Source organism: Suillus subalutaceus (genome assembly GCF_016647625.1).
Source record: "Suillus subalutaceus strain FC151 chromosome Unknown DFJ58scaffold_326, whole genome shotgun sequence".
Taxonomy (NCBI): domain Eukaryota; kingdom Fungi; phylum Basidiomycota; class Agaricomycetes; order Boletales; family Suillaceae; genus Suillus; species Suillus subalutaceus.
In genome coordinates, this window is record NW_024540575.1 from 3,207 (window position 1) to 23,955 (window position 20,749).

General features: G+C 47.7%; 6 protein-coding genes across 6 annotated transcripts; 3 read left to right on the plus strand and 3 right to left on the minus strand.

The window, feature by feature from the left end:
* Window positions 1-6,169: 6,169 nt before the first annotated feature.
* DFJ58DRAFT_671730 (PLAC8 family-domain-containing protein) lies at window positions 6,170-6,796 on the plus strand (the record flags this gene model as incomplete). Its single annotated transcript, XM_041382983.1, has 3 exons — window positions 6,170-6,347; window positions 6,400-6,572; window positions 6,626-6,796. 3 exons carry the CDS (start codon window positions 6,170-6,172, stop codon window positions 6,794-6,796), a joined length of 522 nt encoding a protein of 173 aa, XP_041235252.1.
* Window positions 6,797-7,082: 286 nt separating this feature from the next.
* On the plus strand, window positions 7,083-8,443 carry DFJ58DRAFT_825247 (ribosomal RNA-processing protein 7-domain-containing protein). The gene is made up of 3 exons (XM_041392170.1): window positions 7,083-7,282; window positions 7,305-7,986; window positions 8,036-8,443. Exons 1-3 carry the CDS (start codon window positions 7,124-7,126, stop codon window positions 8,119-8,121), a joined length of 927 nt encoding a protein of 308 aa, XP_041235253.1. The 5' UTR covers window positions 7,083-7,123; the 3' UTR covers window positions 8,122-8,443.
* Window positions 8,444-9,973: 1,530 nt separating this feature from the next.
* DFJ58DRAFT_825251 (flavoprotein-like protein) lies at window positions 9,974-11,208 on the minus strand. Its single transcript, XM_041392171.1, has 5 exons — window positions 10,888-11,208; window positions 10,779-10,836; window positions 10,561-10,714; window positions 10,284-10,497; window positions 9,974-10,226 (listed from the first exon to the last, which is right to left on the minus strand). The coding sequence occupies exons 1-5, from the start codon at window positions 10,943-10,945 to the stop codon at window positions 10,099-10,101; spliced, it is 612 nt and encodes a 203-aa protein (XP_041235254.1). The 5' UTR covers window positions 10,946-11,208; the 3' UTR covers window positions 9,974-10,098.
* Window positions 11,209-11,843: 635 nt separating this feature from the next.
* DFJ58DRAFT_671733 (putative 1,4 benzoquinone reductase) lies at window positions 11,844-12,975 on the plus strand (the record flags this gene model as incomplete). The annotated part of the gene is made up of 5 exons (XM_041382984.1): window positions 11,844-12,057; window positions 12,108-12,165; window positions 12,217-12,370; window positions 12,425-12,638; window positions 12,695-12,975. The coding sequence occupies 5 exons, from the start codon at window positions 11,844-11,846 to the stop codon at window positions 12,973-12,975; spliced, it is 921 nt and encodes a 306-aa protein (XP_041235255.1).
* Window positions 12,976-13,470: 495 nt separating this feature from the next.
* Window positions 13,471-15,715, minus strand: DFJ58DRAFT_825258 (uncharacterized protein). Its single transcript, XM_041392172.1, has 10 exons — window positions 15,589-15,715; window positions 15,225-15,534; window positions 15,068-15,174; window positions 14,967-15,016; window positions 14,826-14,918; window positions 14,499-14,768; window positions 14,302-14,445; window positions 14,093-14,251; window positions 13,860-14,039; window positions 13,471-13,744 (listed from the first exon to the last, which is right to left on the minus strand). The coding sequence occupies exons 2-10, from the start codon at window positions 15,512-15,514 to the stop codon at window positions 13,637-13,639; spliced, it is 1,401 nt and encodes a 466-aa protein (XP_041235256.1). The 5' UTR covers window positions 15,515-15,534; window positions 15,589-15,715; the 3' UTR covers window positions 13,471-13,636.
* A 2,949-nt stretch (window positions 15,716-18,664) lies between these two features.
* On the minus strand, window positions 18,665-20,498 carry DFJ58DRAFT_908875 (uncharacterized protein; the record flags this gene model as incomplete). The annotated part of the gene is made up of 5 exons (XM_041395133.1): window positions 20,012-20,498; window positions 19,426-19,622; window positions 19,217-19,404; window positions 18,793-19,166; window positions 18,665-18,771 (listed from the first exon to the last, which is right to left on the minus strand). The coding sequence occupies exons 1-5, from the start codon at window positions 20,325-20,327 to the stop codon at window positions 18,665-18,667; spliced, it is 1,182 nt and encodes a 393-aa protein (XP_041235257.1). The 5' UTR covers window positions 20,328-20,498.
* Window positions 20,499-20,749: the final 251 nt, after the last annotated feature.

Genomic DNA, 20,749 nt, shown 5'->3' on the forward strand with positions numbered 1-20,749 from the left:
AAGAACAGTGTGGAACACTGGATGGATCCACTTCCAAGTGCGAGGTAAATCCAGTTTGTAGGCTCGCTCTCCAACCTTCTGAATGATTTTGAAAGGACCAAAACGACGATCATCAAGCTTCTTTGAAGGGCGGTCAGATTTAAGGTTGGTGGCCTCCAAGTAAACTAAATCTCCCGGCTGATATTCAGGAGCCTCACGACAGTGTTCATCATAATAACGTTTCATGTCATTCGCTGCTTTTGTCAAGGCGCTAGTGGCTTCCTGCGCAAGATGATGCATTCGCGAAGCGAAGACATCCGCGCTTTCCGCCCTCACACTAGAGCGGGGTTCAATTCCTTTGCGAGGATGATGACCGTAGTTTAGGAAGAAGGGGGAATATCCAGTGGAGGTTTGCACTTTGTCATTATAGTTAAATTGGGCGAGGGGTAACCACTCTGCCCAGTCATTCTGACGGTAATTGGTGAATAAATGAAGATATTGCTCGATTTCTTGGTTTATCCGTTTGGTCTGACCATCTGTTTGTGGATGATATGCTGTGGATAGATTGGTTTGGATCCTGAGCAACTGATTGAGGTCGTGCATAAAGCTAGACACGAACTGAGAGCCGCGATCGCTGATGATGCGTTCAGGAACACCGAAATCCTGCCATACCCGGTCTCGGTACAAACGTGCAAGACCTTCAGAAGTCAACTCTCCATTTGTTGGCGCGAGATGTATCATCTTGGACAGTCGGTCCACAACAACGAGGATGGCGTCACTTTCCCTTGCTTTGGGGAAGTTGAGTTATGAGATCCACTGATACGAACTGCCAGTTATGCTCTGGCACTGGATTAGGTGCGAGTAGTCCGAATGGCTTTGCGGGAAAGGTCTTAGTACGTTGACATTTCTCGCAGCCACTCACATAATGCGTTACATCCGCATGAATTCGTGGCCACCAATATGTCCGCAAGATTAACTCTGCCTGTTTTGTAGCGCCCTGGATGACCGGATACAGGCAGGTCATGGTGAGAGTGGATGATCTGATCTCGGAGGGATTGTTCATTCAGCACATAAATACAATTCTTCCACAACCTCAATCCGTTCTGTTCCTTCCAGCCTCTCTCACCTTTCTTTATTGCTTCTCTTACAAACCTCTCAACCCTCTTCGATGTGCAAATCTTTGACAAGATTTCATCACCCTCCATCTCTATCTCCGTTGTTACTGCTCGGAACCATTCCTCTTTCAATAAAACTCGATCTTCGTTATCTTCCTCCCCCCGTCCATGGTCCGCTCGTCTCGAGAGGGCATCAGGCTTCCCATGGGATTTTCCCGGCTTATGGGTAAGTCGGAAGTCATACTCTGCGAGTTCCAAGGCCCAACGTGCTTGACGACGGTTTTAGTTTCTTTGCTGAAGTAAAATACTCCAAATTCTTGTGGTCAGTGACAATTTCGATGGTTTGTTGCGCACCCATCAAATAATGTCGCCATTCAGCAAGAGCCCGCATAATAGCGAGCAGTTCCTTGTCATGGATGTCGTAATTGCGCTCGACATCAGATAGTGCACGCGAAAGGAATGCGACAGGGTGCCAATGATTATCGGATTGGAGTTGGGAGAGTACTGTTCCTGTAGCATAGTTGGAACTATCAGCTTCGACACGAAACGGGGCATTGTCTTTGGGTAGGATAAGTACGGGTGCCGTGGTGATAGCAGTTTTCAGGCCTTGGAATGCCTTTTCTTCATCTATTCCCCAATGCCATTGTTCATTACCAGTTAAGCAGTGAAGAGGATGAGCGATATGAGCGAAACCTTGAATGAAACGGCGATAGTAGTTGGCAAATCCTAAAAATTGCTGAAGTTCGCGTTTCATAGTAGGTCGAGGCCATTCCTGTACACCCTTCACTTTGACTGGATCCATAGAAACCTCGCCGTGACGAATAACGAGTCCGAGATATTCGATTTCCGTCTGTTCAAAGGCACATTTCTCGGCCTTCAGATACAAGTGGTTGTCACGAAGGATTTGAAGAACTTCACGTGTGACTCGTCGATGTTCTTCGAAGGATTCGGTAAAGATGAGAATGTCGTCCATGTAAACAATCACCACTCCACGGCTAATGTGATCTTGGAATAAATCATTCATCATCGTCTGAAAGGTAGCTGGTGAGTTTGTGAGGCCGAAAAACATTACCAATGGTTCATAGAGTCCCCGATTGGTTGTAAACACAGCTTTCCACTCGTCTCCCTCACGGACACGGATATTATTGTACCCCCATCGAACATCGAGCTTGGTAAAATATCGCGTGTTGCGGAGTTTGTGGATTACTTTGGAAATCAGAGGAAGGGGATACCAATTTTTGATGGTAGCTGAGTTTAATTTGCGATAGTCCTGTACAGGACGCAAAGAGCCATCTTTCTTCTTGACGAAGAAGAATGGGGAAGCAATAGGGGATTTCGAAGGTCAAATTCGTCCTGTGTGCAGATGCTCTTCAATGAACTTATCGAGTTCAGCTTGCTCAACGAGACTTAGCGGGTAAATCTTGCTATTGAAAGGTTCGATGCCTGGTTTGAGTTCAATAGCATGATCCCACTGACGTCGTTCAGGTAAGCGATCAAATGAGGCTTTCTCAAACACCGGCGTAAAATCTTCAAGGTGTTTGGGAAGTAATTCTTCCAACGACATCTTTGTCCCCTTCTTAAGTGCCTCCTCTGCCAACTTCTGAGAGCGTGTTTCCACAGCCCTAATCTTTTCACATCTTCTAGCCTTCTCCCAATACTGCCATTCTTCCAACGTCTCGACCTCAAACTTAGTGACAAAAATGCGATCTCTGTCTTCTAACTGCTCAACTTTTCGCTTCTCCTTACAAGGTTCATCTTCTGGCTCATGTGATATCTCTCCTCCAAAGGTAGCACAGCAAGCAAGTGGACAGCAATGAAAGGTGATATCTCCAGTGCGCCAGTCGATAGAGGGATTATGCTTCCGAAGCCAATTGAAACCAATGATAAGGTCCATTTTTCCAATGTTGGTAACTGCAAAATTAAAGATCTCGATATGATCTTGTACCTGGAGACGCAACTTCACCACAGATCGAATTGGACCTCCTTCGTTGTGTGAGCCATCCGCATTATAAACTGGAATGGGTTGAGGAAGTGATTCGAGATTAAGACCTTTGGCTCGTGCAAATCCCTCGTCGATATAGCAGCCTGTGGCTCCGCAATCTAGAAGAGCATTCAATTGGAAGGTGCATTGATCATCAAGGGTGCCGATAGTAACCGGCGTGACAACAGAATTCTAATTAATTTTGCGGATCCAGGTTTTTGGACGTTTTAACTCTCAGAGAACCTCCTTTTGTTGAATTGGCATGAGCTGTCGAAGCTGGAGTAGGAGGTCAATATCAACCTCCGAGATGTGCTGACGATTGGTCCAACGACGTAACGTCTTCAACGCCTTTTCATCATTGGAACGAAGCATCTCCATGGTCCATAGCAAGGAACCCTTTTTCACCTTCTCGTCATCCTCCAGCTGTCTTTTACTAGCTTCCTCTTTTTTATCATTCTGTTTTCACTCCTTTCTCCGCTGATTTTTCTTTTGTAGTTTACTCTTGGTTGATCTATAGAAGTGGGTGCTTGGGAGTCCGAATCACAAGTTTCATTGACTGATTCAGCACTTATCGTACAATCGCCAGTGAGTTAGCACCCTTCTCTCTCGGCATCTTCAAAAATCCTCTTGCTTCTCTCCAGACTTCTCTTGTAAATTAAAAATCTCCGCTACTTCTCCCTTTTGTTCTTCAGTCAATCCCTCGAAAACTGCCCTCATTGTATTCCATCCTCGTGGCTTAGGACAACCACGAGCAATGTGCCCCGTCTCTCCACAGTTGTAGCATTTGAGCTGGGTAGAGGTAGCTCGTCCACGCTGTCGGTCAAGATCCATGGGCTCCCCTCATCCAGGAAAAGTGCGCCAGCCCCCCGCTGTGTTGGTGCCCCCGGTGCCTGTGCCCGCGTGACTCCCAGTGTCCGTAGTGGTGCCGCTCGTTCCAGTGGTACCTGTATGGGGAGATCCTCATCCTATACCTCCTTGTGGCCGAAACCAACCCGGTCCTCCTCTTCCTTCACCAAACCTCCTTCCACTCGCAAATTCTCCTCCATCACTCCTTTCGTTTGCTCTCTTATTCCTATCATACTTCTTCGCATAGTCCTTCCATGCTGTGAACTCTCTATCAACCTGCGGAGCAGCCACAATTGCATCAAATGTGGGCTTGTCAAGGTTTTGATGGAGTATATCAAGCAAGGCTTCGTCGTTGAAGCCTGCGACTGTTGCGAGTTGATCAAACTCGGCGAAATATTCATCAGCCGATTGTTTAGAAGTTTTCTTCAGTGCGTGAAGCTTAACCTGCGCGAGCCGTTTCTTATTCGGATCATCGAATACACCTCTCAACTTCCTCTCGAACTCTGCCCAACTCGCAAAGACAAGAGTGCCTTCCCTCAGCTGCTTCGTGATATTGGTCGCCCACGTACCCGCGAAACCTTTCTTCATAAAGGACAAGGTCGTAATGATTTTCATTTGGTCATTAGCATAGACCAACGGCTTGCCGGAAAACAATAGAAAAAGTTGACTCATGAATGCGTCGAACGTCTCGTACTTCCCGTCATAAGCATCTGGTTCAGCAATTGATGCTTTAGGGATAGTCGGCGCAGTCAGAGTTTGTGGTACTGGAGCAGGGTGAGCTAGAACTTGTGTGACAACCTGGCCAAAGTCTTGCTGCCCTTGCACCAACTGTGCGAGGAGTTGAAGAAGGGCGTTTCCATCAGCGCCATTAGGGGAAGACATATTTTCATCAACATCGAGTGAATTATTGTTTGAAGACATGATAGGGGTAGAGTGGAATAATGGTTTTGGGCGTGAAGAGATTGTTTTCGACCTAATGTCAGCAACACCCTAAGTCTGCTGTTGGGGCTCAGATAAAGATCCGAGGAGGAGAATAAGATAATATTGTTATTACAGAACTGCGATGGTAAGATAGACAAGGTCGAAAACAAGGAACGAGACTCTCGGTGGTGCGCGTCATAACCAAATTGAAGGCCCGCTAGTCCTTGGGCTACGCCTTTTCATCACACGCATCATCACTCACCTGGGTTCAAGATTTGGTGCGTCGTTGATCATCTGTTTGAACCGCGCATTAGTAATTGCACGGATGGCACTTTTGGTCTCTTTGCATAGTCGAATTGGATTGCCCTGAATCAGTTGTTCCATCTGTGCAACGATGGCAAGCCAGTACAAATAGACGTCTGCACAAGTTGTTTGGGCCGACTCTAGACATTGAATTGCTTTTGCATAAGGCTCCATGACTGCTACGAGTTTTGCAAGGTCAACTTGGAATAGCAGAGAATCGGTTGTGTTCGTCTGAGCTGTCGGGATTGTCCAGTATATCATATTTAAGCTTTTCAGGTGTTCTGGGTCCAGTAGAAACAAATTCACCCAAATTGACACTATCATGATGTTTTCGAGGGTGTGAAATTGATAGTACTATCATTCACGGTAAATTTGCAGGGTAAATTAGCCGGGCAAGTTTGCCTGGTGCAAATTCCCGAGACCCTAGGACTCAGATCATCGCTACCCTTGTTAGTTATACCCATTTCAGAGACACCCTCTACAGGACTGGTTTACACTCAGAAGCTGTACATAAGTAGGTTTAAGCTTGTCCCAGTCGATGCTATTTTTCTGAGTGTCGTGCTTGAAATTTACAGCGCCACTGGAATGGAGTAGCATTGTAGAATCATGACAAGTCTTGCTACGATAAATACAGGGAGAGCGCTGCAATAGAGCTCAGAACTTCGCCCCTCGGTTCTTTAAGTGCTCATCGAGATAGCGATTAAACTTGAAGATGCCAATTCTCTGATCTCAATGGTTTTGTTTTGTAAGAGGTGAATGAAAGCAAATATTTTAGACTCATCGAATACCCCTAATCTTGCAATTCCTCCTAACTACCTTGAACATGTTTGTTCCCCCAAGCACTGCAGGCCTCGTTGCTCCTCAAGATTTTTTACAAGGTTCAGCCGGATCGAAGGTATATCATGTCCTGATAGTGAACGAGTCTTTTCTGACAACCTTGCTTCTCAAGCCAGTGCAGGATGCTCCTGACGACCGAACCGCTCATCCCCAACCACGCCAGGAGCAGATGCAACCAACAGGACAAATGAACGCTTCCGAGGTGTCACAGAAGGAAGGGGAACCAGCGGACCAGTCCGCTGAGCAGAGTCACAAGAAAGAGGAGGAAGGATCCGGTTCGGGTGCAGGGCAGCCCGGACAACAAGATCGACCCCACAACTATTGGCACAACGGGCTGTTTAGTTGCTGGGATGATGTTGGAACTTGTGAGTCCCATACAATCTTACCACAGTGAATCACCCACAGCCTGCTTCACAGATTGCATGTCGTGTTGGTGCCCTTGCATGGTATATGGGAAAAACCGGAAGCGACTCGACCACTTGCAAGAAAACGATACGGCGGATCCGGAACATGGTGGTTCGGGCTGCGATGCTGATTGTTGTATGCATCTAGCGCTTGATATGTTGTGCGGTTTTGGTTGGGTACTGCAGGTGAGCATAGATTTTGTCGTTCTTCACAGGTACATGTTAAGGAAGATTGCTAGCTCGGGCAAAGGGCCACGTTGAGAGCGCGCTACCACATTGATGGAAGCTCCGGTAACGATTGCCTAACTGCATTCTTTTGCACCCCATGTGAACTCACCCAAGAGAGTCGACAATTGGCAGAGGAGGAAATGGCTGCTTCCAACACTGAGAGGCAGACTCATAACACATAAAACGAACTGCCCATTTTGTGGCTCAATCAGTTGCCTACGGTTATCCTGTTGAGCGATTGAAAATTCACAACTTGCTGATGCTGTTGCCAGTATACAACTGCTTCTAAGGTTTCAGGCTTTCCTTTCATGCTTACTAGAATGTGGGCATTGTTAATCTCTCGATACAACCATGTATCTAGAATCGTACCACTTATTACGTCGAGGATTTGAAGTAAATCTTCAAGCTTCAAGACACGAGGTTTGAATTTCATAGCGGAGTTGTTTGTTTGGCAAAAGCCTTCGATCCAAACAACTTCCTGGTGAAAATTACCTCGATCTTCCATCGACATGCCTATTTTACCGAAATGTCTGTCGGGTTTCACTGTCATTCCAATCGCATATCCAAGTTCAACACATTACATCTATGCGAGAGCTCATGCCAAATCTAAATCCAAAACGAAGCCCAACAATGTTCTACCTGAAGGACGCACGCTATTCCTAGTGAACGTGCCACCAGATCGCAACAGAGCGTGAGCTCACACTGCTATTCAAACACTGTGGGACAGTAGAGCGCGTCTTATTTGACTTCAACTCTGCCGATGCTCTAACAGAGCACGCATCTGATTCTGACGAGGAGATGTCCGAGGCTGCCGTCAATGAAGAACCTGATACCGAAGCACGTCCTCGCAAGAAAAGAAAGCTCCAAACTTCCGAACCAACGCCCCCTGAAGTGATACCCCTCCCTTCTCCATCCCTTCGCACACTGCGCAAAACTGGATCTTGTGCCCATATCATATTTCTCGATTCTTCATCTCTTGCAAAAGCGCTTTTGTCCCCTACGTCACCTAAGCCATGGCCATCCTCTGGGGAGCCCCGTGGTCTCTCTCACTATATGGCAAAATATGATAATGAGCGGCCTCCGCTAGATGCTGTCAAAGCTCACGCAGACAGCTTTATGGACCGCTTCGAATTTGACCTTTCGAAGAGTAAACAGGAGGCCAAGTACCGGAAAGGGGAAGCAATTGTGGACGAGGACGGATTCACACTCGTTACGAGAGGAGGTGCTTATGGACAAACGCTTGGTGGAGGCGTGGGCGTTGCCAGCAAGAAGTTCATTCTCACTGGGCAAACTGGAAGTAGAAGAAAGAAGGAGAAAAAGAAGGAGAAGGATGTGTTTTACGCTTTCCAGAAGGCTGAAAAACAACGGAAAGGTGAGTGTAAAGTTGTTTGTCATGAGGATATCGGTTCATGTGCCTGTAGCCTTGCTCGACCTGAAGAAGAACTTCGCGGCGGACAAGGAACGTGTCGAAAAACTGAAGGAATCACGGCGATTCAAGCCTTATTAATTATCTCTGCCATACATTTAGGGAAGTGGGTATAGTATATCGCGAATGTGATCTAATGTCAGGTCCCGGAGTGTCTCGTTCTGAACGGACGGGTTGTCCCTTCATTCAGCGCCAGAGGGTGTATACTGTCAGCAATCTCCCTCGCTTGTGATTCTGACATCATTGACAGGCCGCCGACCTTGTGGGTCGCGTCGAGGTGGGTGACGAGCTATGAGCGAGTCACAATCGCACTGTCCAACAGTGCTCGTTGTATTTTACTCTACGTCTTCATTTTGCTGGTCCTGAGCAGACTAGAACTCGCGTATTGCGTATCGCCACTACCAAAGTTTCGGGAGCGTCCTTCCTCGGATGAGTTCTCTTTCCGTGTCTTATCTTGATGATACGTTCTCCATCCACAAACAACCTCGCAGGAGACGTGTTGACAGTGACATCATTCTGCTAACCCGTTTCTATAGGCCATCGGAAATAGCTAGACTCAACCGACCCTGTCCTAGGGAAAAGCTTACTACCCCTGCCTCAGGTGAGGCCCGGTATCCGTATTTGACAGGGCTGGAAAACCTTGGGATCTCGCCTCGGAGTTTTTGGCCGATTGTACCGATTACGTCACAGATAGCGCGGAGACTGGACACCGCGAGGGATGGATGCTGCGTCCTCAGCCATCGGGCGATGCTCTTGATTAGCGATATATCGCATTCCTTTCCTCCACTCCTCGTCGTGAGTTAGTGACCTTTAGCGACATTGCCGAATTCACATTCCGTGGGACACGGCTCTGCCCAAGATCATCATGATTGCACTGCGTTTGACTCGGCAAACGAACGGACACACACCAGCGTGTCTTCCACCGAGTCCTCGTGTTGCACACTTCTTGCTCGCGAAGATGGCTCGGCTATCTTTTATTTGTGGTACAAGCTGCTGTAGGGGAAATTCCACTTGTTGATGCGCCCATAAAAGCCGCTTTTGGCATATTGTTGGCGGTCCTTCAAATTATAGCAGCAGCTACACACAGAGGACATGGCTCCGAGAAACTCTGCTTCCCTTTAATGATGACGACCCCACTACTTTGGAGGTCGCTACAACTTGCAAACAGCACCTAACATCTGACCGTCAAACGGACTTCGAGTCGAGATCATTTCACTTAGCCACGTGAGCTTGCCTATAGATGCACTGCCAGAGCTCAAGAGTTCGCAGCACGCCGTTTCAGGCTGTCACTGGTCAGTGTACGAATGTTGGGTCCCGCGTTTCATTGTTGTATGGCTGCCGACGGACCGACGGCAGTTGCTTGGCCTTGGCTGAGCAGCAAAGGTTGGTGGGACAATAATCCCCACCAAAATGTTCGTATGTGATCACTTCCTCACGGGTGTTCAACGTTCAAACGTTCATCGCTTATCGTGCCAAGACGAAGGTTTCATGTTCCCGCAATGTACAGCAAATCCGGCAGTGAATCGCTTGTGAGCTGTTTGATCGGTACAGATAACACTCGTGTGTTTCGTTATGTGAGTTCTCAGGAGCGTTTAGACGTTTGAACGTTGATTATGCGTATCTGACAACTATATAGCATTGTGACACTTGGTTACGTATCATACGTCAAGGTCCTGAGACCGAAGCCAGTACATCGCTTGTGTGTGGTAGATCCCCCTGGCTGTTGTGCGAAGGCTTATTTGGGCCTTTCTTGACACCCCGCCTGTTTCGGAGCAGGAACGTAAGAACTGAAGACTACCATGGGGCGGTGTACTGCTGCGACTAATACTGATGACTTGGAGGGGCGATTTGGTATAACGGAGTCGTATATGGCGGCTGCGACTAAATATTGCATACAGGGATATTATTATCCCACAGGAGGTATTTCCAGTCAGACAGCGTGCAACAACCTTGAATTTAGCGAGCCAATATATTTTACATGAAAGTTGATTTCTGTTGTGCGTATGTAACCATTACTATGAAGCTTCTGCAAGTCCGTATGTATGTTTATGAATGGCTCTAGAATTTGTACTTGGAAACGATCTCCCAGAAGCCCTTGCCTTGGAGGGTAGCGAGCTCTAGTTCAAGGGCTGAAGGCTGGCGTGAGCCATCGGCCCCTGCGTAGGTTCCAGCACCCCAAGGAGAACCTGAGTAAAAGTAAAAATTAGCGACGCTCAATAACCGAGGCGAGGGAATGAACATACCACCGCGAACTTCGCTCATGTTAGAGAGTTGTGCGAATGTGTTTTTGTAACCCAAGGGAACGTAGATAATGCCGTGGTGAGAGAGAGTGGAGAGGGTGTTGATGACGGTAGCTTCCTGTCCTCCACCTGGGGTACCGGTAGAAACGAAGACACCCGCGAATTTGCCGGCCAAGGCACCGCTGACCCACAACCCACCAGTTGCGTCCCAGAAAGCCTATGAGAGTGAGGCATATAATTAGAATTTTTGTCGAGAGAATTGAACGGATCAGATACATACTTTCCACTGAGCGGGGAAATTGCCATAACGGGTAGGGACACCGAGGATGAAGGCGTCAAAGCCGGCAAGTTCGCTTGGTGTGATGATGGGATAATTTGGCTTTGCGGGAGCATGCATTTTTGCGAGGACTTCCTCGGGCAATGTTTCACCAATCCTAATTAAGAATTAATGGCGTAAGTAAGACGATTAGACAGATAAGCCCAGGATTGAATACATACTGGTAAATGGTGGTGGAGCCTCCAGCAGACTCGATACCAGTCTTGACGGACTCGGCCACTGATGAAGATGGATTAGGAGTAGACGCGATTGTGGGTGGTTTGTACTTACGCTTGGCGATATGGCCGTACATGGAGTAAATGATGATTGCGACTTTAGGAGACGACATGTTTGTAGTTGAGATGGGAGAAAAGGATGATATGATATCGATAAGGGGGTTGGTCAAGCTGGTATTTGTATTGAAATCTCAATTCTTTGTCCTTGCTTGACCAGCAACGGTAACTTGAATCCAATACGTCACTGACTCAGTGCATATTGCAAAATGCACCAATGTAGCATATTTTGACCCACACTAAAAGCCAAACCTGGATGATCGAGCTCACGTAGACTCACGTCGCATTGTCATCAACCGCATCTGTGCCGCAATTGCTCATCTTACTGGGCGTTAGGGCGAACCCTCCGATCACGGCAGTACATCTTGTGCCTATCTCTTAGAAATCCCGAGAATTTTTATCTCTATTTGGAACCATGATGATTCACCCATCTCTGCTCGAGTCTAGTCTTCGTATGCATACAAGTACTTCCTCATCAACACAACCTGGGTTACCATCACCGCCAGGCTGGGCGGCAAGCATCGACAAGCTCTCGTCACAGCTTCACGGTTAACGTTTGACTGGCCTCCCACACCTCCCACCTGGAACAAGGAGGACAACCGAGTCCGAGATGGTATGCAGCTTCCAGCCTCAGGGTAACTTCATCCTGATATATATAGTAACATGTTCTTTTAGTTTGCAGATAATACTTTCTATTCAAGTTGAAGGCGAGGCATCTAGAGGATTAGATCATCATAAGACGTCATCGAATGGATTATGCAACGGTACGGCCTCCATCCAAGCGACTTACTAGTGCTACCCATTTATATTAACGTATTCTTAATCCTGCGGTGGCAGTTCCAATTCGCAGGCCCCATCTCACGCTAGACATGAATATTTCATTTTATAAGCCTGTCCTCAAAACCCGTTATATCTTCGCAATAAGGGAGCTATTATTTCTACTAATACCACGGAATGTGTTTCCCTGGAAAACGACAAAAGGATAACTTCGCTGAGCCAAAACCCACACCTTTGGCAGATACAAAAGCTCAACCGATTCAACCAGAGCAACCAGTTTCTCCCCCCATTCTTCCTCCCCTTTCATCTATTCCTCAAGTTGCTCAACCCAATATGCCTGCCCCTAGAGTCGCTATCGTCATTTACTCCCTTTACGGTCACATCACAAAGAGTGCGTCTTCTGTCCCATTCATCCACCTCCTTGCTTAATACATATCTCAGTGGCTGAGGCCGTGAAGACTGGTATCAGCGGTGCTGGTGGCAATGCCTCCATTTACCAGTCCGTTCATATACACCTATCAACTATGAGCGCACATTGACTTCACTCCAGGATCCAGGAGACCCTCTCCGACGATATCTTGAAGCTCGTCAAGGCGCCCCCCAGACCCGACTACCCTGTCCTCCTCCCTGACGACCTTGTCAACTTTGACGCGTTCCTCTTTGGTATTCCCACCCGTTACGGTAACTTCCCCGTTCAGTGGAAGGTACGTCACCTTGTATCTGCAGGCTTGAATCCGTTCATTGACGCACTCGTACAGGCATTCTGGGATGCCACCGGCCCTCTCTGGAGCAAGGGCGCTCTCCAGGGCAAGATGTGCGGTGTGTTTGTCTCCACTGGCACCCAAGGTGGTGGTCAGGAGATCACCATCGCCAACACGTTGTCCACTTTCGTGCACCATGGTCTCATCTACGTTCCCCTCGGCTACAAGCACTCCTTCCCTCAATTGTCTAACCTGACCGAGATTCACGGTGGTAAGCACTTTTCTCAAATGAATGGTTTCGTAAATCAACGTTCTATTTCCGAACAGGTTCTTCTTGGGGCGCGGGAACCTTTGCAGGCACAGACGGCTCCCGTCAGCCTTCACCTCTCGAAGCTGAGATTGCTGCTATCCAAGGCAAGACTTTCTGGGACAACCGTTTCCCAGTACCATGGCTACGCCAAATCCTCGTGAATTTGATATGTACAGATTCAGCTTGCATTGTATATCTATTGCGCGCGCACAATAAAAATTCTTTCGTGCTTTATCTTTTTGCCAGGCCTCGTGCAAAGTGCTATTACATACGATGGATTATAAATTGGCTTTTCTGATAATCCGTACAGTGGGTGATTAATCAGCTCATTCATTCATCAAGTCTGTGAGTTTGTTCCCATGGTTTGGGGCGCGGGCCCCTGTTGATACCCGATTAGTACTTCCACACCTGCGTCCACAAGTATCGGCGGCCTAAAATTACCCACGTCGCATCAAAAGACTAGCCCTCCCAGGATTGAGATCTCCGGTGGCGACTCACACAACGTGAACGAAGAAGACCATATTCGTGCGAGATGAGCCCATTGTGACCAGCTTGTTTCACAGGGAGATGCGCGCTCTTCTTCGATGAGTCTCATGCGGCCCCCCTAGGACGCCATCAACTCATCAACTGTGCTACCGGATAGAGCACTTCGAAGGTGCCAAGCAGCCTTATCCCATCATGATCATATCATCAGGAAAGAGAGCTGCGGCTCCTCATGCTCAGTACAGGAAGCTGCAGGCACCTCATCAGGTGGACTCTTGGCACACGGCCTCCGTGTCCCAAATTGCAATAGTAGAATGATAAAACACCGACTTGATCTATTTGTGTGGGCTCATGGACGCTGGTTACGGAGAAAGAAAGGTGAAACTGATTGATGATGACCAATCGTACGGAATATGGTGAATGAACAGATTACTGATCAGTGCAAAGCGGTCTACTTTTTCCATCGGGTCTTTGGATCAAGCGAAGCTCATATCTTCAACCCAGTTACCCGATGGACGGTCCCCAAATGCACCATCTTCATCCATCGCTGGTCCCCAACCCGCGTCGTCCTTGCTCTTGAACGCCTAGAGTATCTATCAGCATTCGTCCACCAACCAATTCGATCCCCAAAAGTTAAAATAACGTGATCGAGCAGAAAATAGTGTCGGAGCCGACAGGGTTCGCACGTCGAGGACATACCTTTGTCAGATATTCTTTGTTCCTTTCCATCTCTTTCTCAAGCCTCACAAGGAGGGCGTCCTGCTGTTGCGCCTGTGCCAACACTCGGTCGACATCAGCCTTCTCGAATTTCACTGGTGGGTCCGAGAATGACACAGTCCCATCTGCAGACAGCTCCGCGGAGATTTCCGAGCACTCGATCTAGCATAAAGTATCAGTTATTCGTACGATTCGCCAAGGGAAAACAGGTCCACCATGCTCAAAATCAGAGATTTCACTTCATTCTCGTCGGAAATTCCCACTTCTCGTCCGATATCGGATAAATGTAATGTCAGATAAGTAGTTGTGAGTTTCTTTATGGCCCAACGGGGCGCGCGGTCCAGTGCCTGGGTGATGAGACCAAGAGTTCTTTCCTATACGGGTGGTTAATGATACACGGATTCATGCGCATTCAATGACGTACATTAGCGAATAGTTGCTGCTCGTTTTCGACTATCGTGCGAAGGTAGTCGCGCTGCAGAGGATAGGCATTCATGAAACTTGAGTAAGGAGTTGCCTTGAAAAGTCGCATAAGAATTGGGTGCATGTACTTGGATGGAGGCGATGTCTGTCCAATCAGAATGCGTGAGCGAACCGTTCACCCGTGGAGGATACTCATACCTTGCCGCGGTATATCAATTGTACAAGGGCCAACTTCTTTAGTGCTTCCATTTGAATAGCGGAAGCCGTCGTGCCTGGACTTGATGCACAGATCTCGAAGAGTTCTTCTGCAGCTGGCCAGTTCTTTAGCGCAGCAAGTGCGATGCCACCGGCGTAGTGATATATTAAATTATCGTGGTAGGTTAAGTCGGAAAGTGAGAGATCAATTGTAGTGATCGAATGAGCTAGGACGGGGATTGCGGCTGTAAAATGACGTGTGGCGACACAAACCTGTAACAATTACTGGCGAATCAGAAACTTGGAAAGGCTGCCAGTTGGCAAGCTTACCGTCAGGAAAATAGGGTGGATGGTGGTGAGATGTGAAAGGGTTGGAGGATATTTTACAAGCAAATCAGATAATGGCACGATTGCAAGTTTGGGCTAAGAAACTTGAGATCGAGTGAGAGCTAAGTCAATAATATATCTTACGTTTCCTTCAACTTCAGCAAATTGTCGTATTCCAGTTGCAAGAAGTGTCACTGAATGTATATGGCCTCATTATACTGGCACATGAGTAAGGATAGGCTAACCTCGATCCGGAGCAAGGCGAGCATGTTCAGGGATAAAATCGCGGCAAAAACCCTCGATATGGTGCCACAAAGGCTTATCAGACGCGACAGTATGCAGTCGCGCAGACCTTCAGGAGATTGGTATGCGTAATGAAACTTTCCAATAAGGCTCACTCACAAAATGTAAAGCATGCCAAGTGTGTGATCTCGCGCATTTAACAGAGCCAGTGGATCTTGGCTACCTGGCAAAATGCTGGCCAGCAGTACTTCTCTGACATCTTTGGATGCGCAACTCCTCAGATATTGGTTTAATTGGGAAGGACTTGATGCCAAAGTTATAGTCGCGACAATAGAGCCTAACGAGACATCACTTGCAGATTGACCAGCCGCGTTCGATGATGACTGTGCAGGGTTGGTAGCTGACGTGGCGGATGTAGGTGGCGGAGTAGGAAGACCTGATTGATTCATGACGCAAACTTTAACGCCAACTGCATTAATATGGTCAACGACATAGATATTGTCAGAGCTAAATGTTGAGGTACCGAGGATTATCTTGAAGATTTCCTTGGTGCGAGATAAACCAGAGTGGATCCGGACTGTTGTTAAAACTTGGATGACAGTTCTTTGGTCGAAGAATGGTACTATGTACTCCTGTGTGCTCAGTCACTGGTACTATTCAATGATTGCTCCTGATCGTCTCCATTGAATGCTTACCTAATCAACAGTGTAAGCAAGCCGATGCGTTTACTTGGTCCGAGATGCCCATCTTGTGACAAACACCACATCCTGAAATCGAGATGGAAGCCCGCGTTCACCACGATTCAGAGCTCGCTACTTTGTAAATGGGTTTGCCGCAGCGCTAACTCACCCCGTCCAAGCTCGTTACACTCTACGGAAGACCTACATCGCACGATTCCTTGCTTTACTATTCCACTGCTAAAGACCCTTTGATCCGTGTACAGATCGATGGAGAAGAATTTGTGTACGACGCGGAGTCGCATGTGCTTTTACCTGAGCGAAGCTATGGGTATTACCCCGTCACCTGGGACAGCAGTGTGGGGAGGGCAAGGTTCAGATTGTAAGCAAACGTGAAAGGGTCGGTTGTTCCAGTATATGGCTCTCGCGGACACTGGGGTAGGTACATCCTTTTGGTGCCCGTCGAGCCTACTTATGACGATCATGATCATCACTGTGCAGAATTTGTTGGTGTCAAGGTTCTTACAGTCAATGCGACTGCAGGCGTGATCAAATATTTTTACGTGACGTAGACTCTTAGGACCATGAAAACGGCCGACCCTGACCGTCCCGGCCACCAGCGCTGCGTCCACATCTCTTGCCAACATTATCTACTAACAAGCTTTACATTTGATTAACGTTAGCGCGACCGTGGATACCTGATTTCCACTTCGGAGCCTGATATAAATTCAACCATACATCAACACGAAATGGATTAATGTTCCACTGATCACTTTTGAAAGAGCGGCAGAACGGAGGAAAGGCCCATTAAATTGTCATTTGTCTACCAAAATTCCTTCGTAAGGTCTTTATTTCTCGTTATTGTACTGGTACGCGGCCATCGCGTTTGCGATAACATGAGGTTTAGGCTGGATTAAATTGGATTGGATGTTGTCTTGTCCTTTTGCAAAACGAGCAAAGATCAGCAGTCGAGCAGATAGACTCAATCTGTTTGTGCAACCCGGTGGTTATTGCCAGCTGAGGAGCACGGTTCAGCAAGGCCGAGTACTATGCAGAGTCTCCTGAGAGATCATGGAAGAGGTTTCCTGAGTCCTCATGATCAGAGAGGACAGATCCCCGCTCTCTTCAGGAAATTATTAGAGTTGGACAAGGGTGGGGATTCAAATCAGAACTTCAGAAGGTACTTAAACTAATAGACGAGCAACAGTCGATGCTGTGCCCATAACGGTGATGCTTTACTTGCGCTGAGCACCATGCAGGGACTGGGCAGCTCTGCCAAGCGGCCTTCCTCCATCAGGGTGCTTATCCGTTGTATGAGCCCCACCAGACCTCCCCGAGTCTGGCATGCCGTCCTGAGAGCTGTTTGTGACGCTCGAGAAGAGTAGACTTCATACACATGTGAGTCGATACCGCAGGGCATTGATGCACAACTCCTGGATCAATTCTCTTGTGCTCTGGTCACTGCCGCACATCCAAATTACAACCGGACAATCCACAACAGTGGACACGGCGCCTCTTCCCACAACAATCGAGACGAACGCTGCATCTGCCTCGTCTTTGCTCTGACAACGAAGGACAAGTGGTGTCAACGCCTAGCTTGTGATGGCCATCTCAAGCAGTTATTTCTCTGGTTGACGGAGTCTGTAAAAGGGAATCTTGGTTTCTCGCAACTTATCTTCCCGTGATCTTCGGGCGCATTGACCCCCAGGAGAGGATCTTCCTTTCAACTCTGCCCAGGATATGTGGTGATGACTCATCGGAAAGACGTGGAATTATTATTCACGCCATGTCATGGAGCATGACTATATCAATGCAATGCCAGGCCTAGTCACAGCGACTAGGCGGAATTTTCAGACTCGGATAATGGTGTTCCGAGGGAGTGGTTGACAAATCTCATTGAAAAAGTGCACCAGGTTCTGGTCAGATTGCCAGTGAAGGACAGAGACGCACCCCCCGTCTGGAATGGGAGGCCAGATAGTCTAGCCGATGCTGCATTATCTTCGTGCAGGGCTTGTACGATGACAGTTCCGGGTGAGCGTAAGCTGTTTGATAGCTCAAGTGGACTGCAGGGGCTGGTGTCCGACTGTCTCCAACAAGCACATCACTATTGCAGGCAAGTTTTTATTCTACAAGGATCAGACACCCAACTTATTATGTTCACCATAGATCAAGCTAGCGTACATAGTGTCATCAAAGGTGCGCAGAGCTCGAACTCAGATTATTTCGCAAGGGTGCTACAACTAGCGCCTCTCATCGGAGATGATTCGGAATTCACTGTCGTTGATAAAACTAGCAAGAATGACTGTATAGCACTATGGACCAGCACCAAGGTGATATCACTCACAACTCATGGATATCTTTATTTGAGCTGATCAGTACTCTCTGTTGTTGTTGGAGCCCGACTCGGAGCGTGGGAGGCAAAGCCGACAACTCAGATAGTAGCATGTGTCGTCGATGAATGTTACGAGATCCATGGAAATGAACAACTTGAAGAGGATCGGTGGGAGTGCGCGCATGAGGCTGGACAATATGTCCAACAAGGGCTCTGATTGGTGGCTGCAGCAATGAGGTATCGAGATGCAAAGGGAGGCGTACATTAACGTTGATTAATGATTAATGATTGCAATTGTACGGTCTCCGCGATCGAGCAGGTGAAGTAGACATTGTCAATGGTGCGTCACATTGCATGCAGTGAACATCATTACAAAGGGCGAGGCTATCTTAATAACACAGGAGCATATTAAGATCTTGCAGCTCCCTTGCAGTATGTTGCGGCTAGCCGCAACCGTCCGGGGTGCCGCCATGCTCGGGGGGGGACATATATTTGAATATGCTGCAAAACAACTTATGTACCTAGCTCCGTTGTTGACTACAAGTGACAAGAATGCCGCATCACTGGTCCACAAACACCATGATCAAGAACTACAAGTGCGGCACTAAACTAGTCCACCACACCACGTCAAATACGTCTGAGCCATGAGGAAGATCGCGTAAAGTGGTGCACATAAGTAGCAAAAGGATGGTACGTGCTGCGATGTACGATATGGTACCTAATATACTGATCCGGATAAGAGACGCAAGTGATATTTCCAGGGCGTTCAAGATAAACACAGCGAATATACAAAGTAAGGGTCCGCAAGCCAGTCCAACGGCACTAATGCGCCATAGTACCTGTTCCTCGGGTGTGGGGAAGTGAAATGACCAAGCCATACAATGCATGACGCCAAACAAGGTTTCCAGAAGCTCTACAGCAAGTATAAGAACTACCTTGTCCGAATCTCCGTGATTAACACTGCCATCAAGTGTTCGAACCCGAAGCTTTCGAGATGCAGGAACAGCAATGAGTAAGCCCAGTAGTTCCATAGCTGGGCGTAAAACTGGAGCCCAGATCCCAAGCTGAATGAGTTCGTCTGCGTCGGGGACACTAAGGCAGACATAATCAGTAGCGGTATAATTGTCGAGGTGTATACATACTCAATGTAATCCTCTGGCCTTGACTCGCGCAACTTCCAGTACACTGGATGTGAACATTGCACATCCAGAGGTTTGTTCCACCACATAGCATAAGTTAGGAAAGTGAAAACCGCAAATATGAATGTCCCCACTTCGAGCTGGGTAATTCTGAGGTGATAGATGACGCGGGTGACGAACTGCATAACAAACTAGGTCACTTGAAGGACGACCAATCCTTTCGATATCGCATTTCCTTTGCTCTTGTCATTGATCTCGTTTGCAGTTAGTGTAGGGGCGTCGATGCATCCTTCATGTATCAGTTTGAGCATGTGGTTAGGCTGTAGTGGACAGTAGGGTTCCTCGTCCACATAAAGCATAAATCCACCCATCAGCACAAAGAAGCTGTGCGTTTGAGTCCACGTATTATCTAAGGATGCACATGAATCAGTGTTTGAGTGAACATGGATCGGATTTACCTTTAGATGGCTTTCGGGAATCAGCTTTACCCGACCTTTTGACCCACTTCGCGAGAGTATCAAGGAAACGCCGAAGAAACGCCAGCACACATGATACACCTTTAGCAAGCACCTCAAGAAGGAGGCAAAAGAAGGTAACGGGGCGAAAGATACGATCGAAGTGAAGGAAGCGAAAGGCGGGAGAGTTAGGTGCTTCAACAACGTTATTTTCTAAGGACGTATATAGTGAATTGTGAGATGCAGAGTTTCCAAAAGCACAACTTACCTTCATAATCATGAAACTCCGACTGCGGACCAACGTTAGGATATCCCTTGAACTGTTTTGTGACTAGACGAGCACTGAGCCACTGGCGTGTAGTCCATACGACAATTAGCTCAGGAGCTAACAGTGCCACTATCATGATCCAAAGCCGTCGCCGTAGGATAGTAAGGGTGCTGTCTTTAGGGCTCGGAATATTAGGATGAATGGCAGTGTAGATACACGCATATACAGTGATAACGGAGTTAGAGACAATTGCCCATAGAGTTCTGGTCGTGAATGATGGGGCTTTCAAAGTGTCGCTACTGGTAGTTGCATTTGTTGCATTTGTTGTAGGTGTAGCTTGGATGACTCCAACAAGGTAGAGAAAGACGCAGAGAAGTACAGCTAAGCGCATTATCGGATGTCAGTTTGGCCCGGGCGTATCGTATACATCGTTTTTAATTTATACTGGGGGGCGCAATGTACAATGAGGCCCTGCAGGGAGCGCTTGCCTGATTGCAACAGCATGGATCATGCACCTCAGAGGGCTGTTCAATTCTAAAAGTTTGCATTCACCTGGGATCCGAATAAGTTACGAAACTGATTACGGTACGACGCTTACGACTCCTTATTTGGAACCGGCTGTTCGCGTTATCAGTCCCCATCATTCAACGCGTCGTTCATTCAACCCCAGTGAGAACTGGACCTCACCATTTGGACGGAAAACGGCCGAAATATTGATGAGCCAGGAACGTAAGATTTGCGTAGAGAATGGGACTTATAAGGATCCCTGATAATCCCTATAAAGGTCTGCCCCGGCAGACCTAATTTAGGGGT

Bases quoted from the DNA above. Each gene is read 5' to 3' on its own strand.
- DFJ58DRAFT_825258 (XM_041392172.1), bottom strand. From the start codon at position 15,514: ATGAATCAATCAGGTCTTCCTACTCCGCCACCTACATCCGCCACGTCA. The intron at 14,446-14,498 runs GTATGAGTATCC...CTGATTGGACAG, and splicing joins AATTGATATACCGCGGCAAG to ACATCGCCTCCATCCAAGTA. The intron at 14,040-14,092 runs GTGGACCTGTTT...ACTTTATGCTAG, and splicing joins AATCTCTGATTTTGAGCATG to ATCGAGTGCTCGGAAATCTC.
- DFJ58DRAFT_825251 (XM_041392171.1), bottom strand. From the start codon at position 10,945: ATGTCGTCTCCTAAAGTCGCAATCATCATTTACTCCATGTACGGCCAT. The intron at 10,837-10,887 runs GTAAGTACAAAC...CATCTTCATCAG, and splicing joins GTACGGCCATATCGCCAAGC to TGGCCGAGTCCGTCAAGACT. The intron at 10,498-10,560 runs GTATGTATCTGA...TCACTCTCATAG, and splicing joins ATTTCCCCGCTCAGTGGAAA to GCTTTCTGGGACGCAACTGG.
- DFJ58DRAFT_825247 (XM_041392170.1), top strand. From the start codon at position 7,124: ATGCCTATTTTACCGAAATGTCTGTCGGGTTTCACTGTCATTCCAATC. The intron at 7,987-8,035 runs GTGAGTGTAAAG...ATGTGCCTGTAG, and splicing joins GGCTGAAAAACAACGGAAAG to CCTTGCTCGACCTGAAGAAG.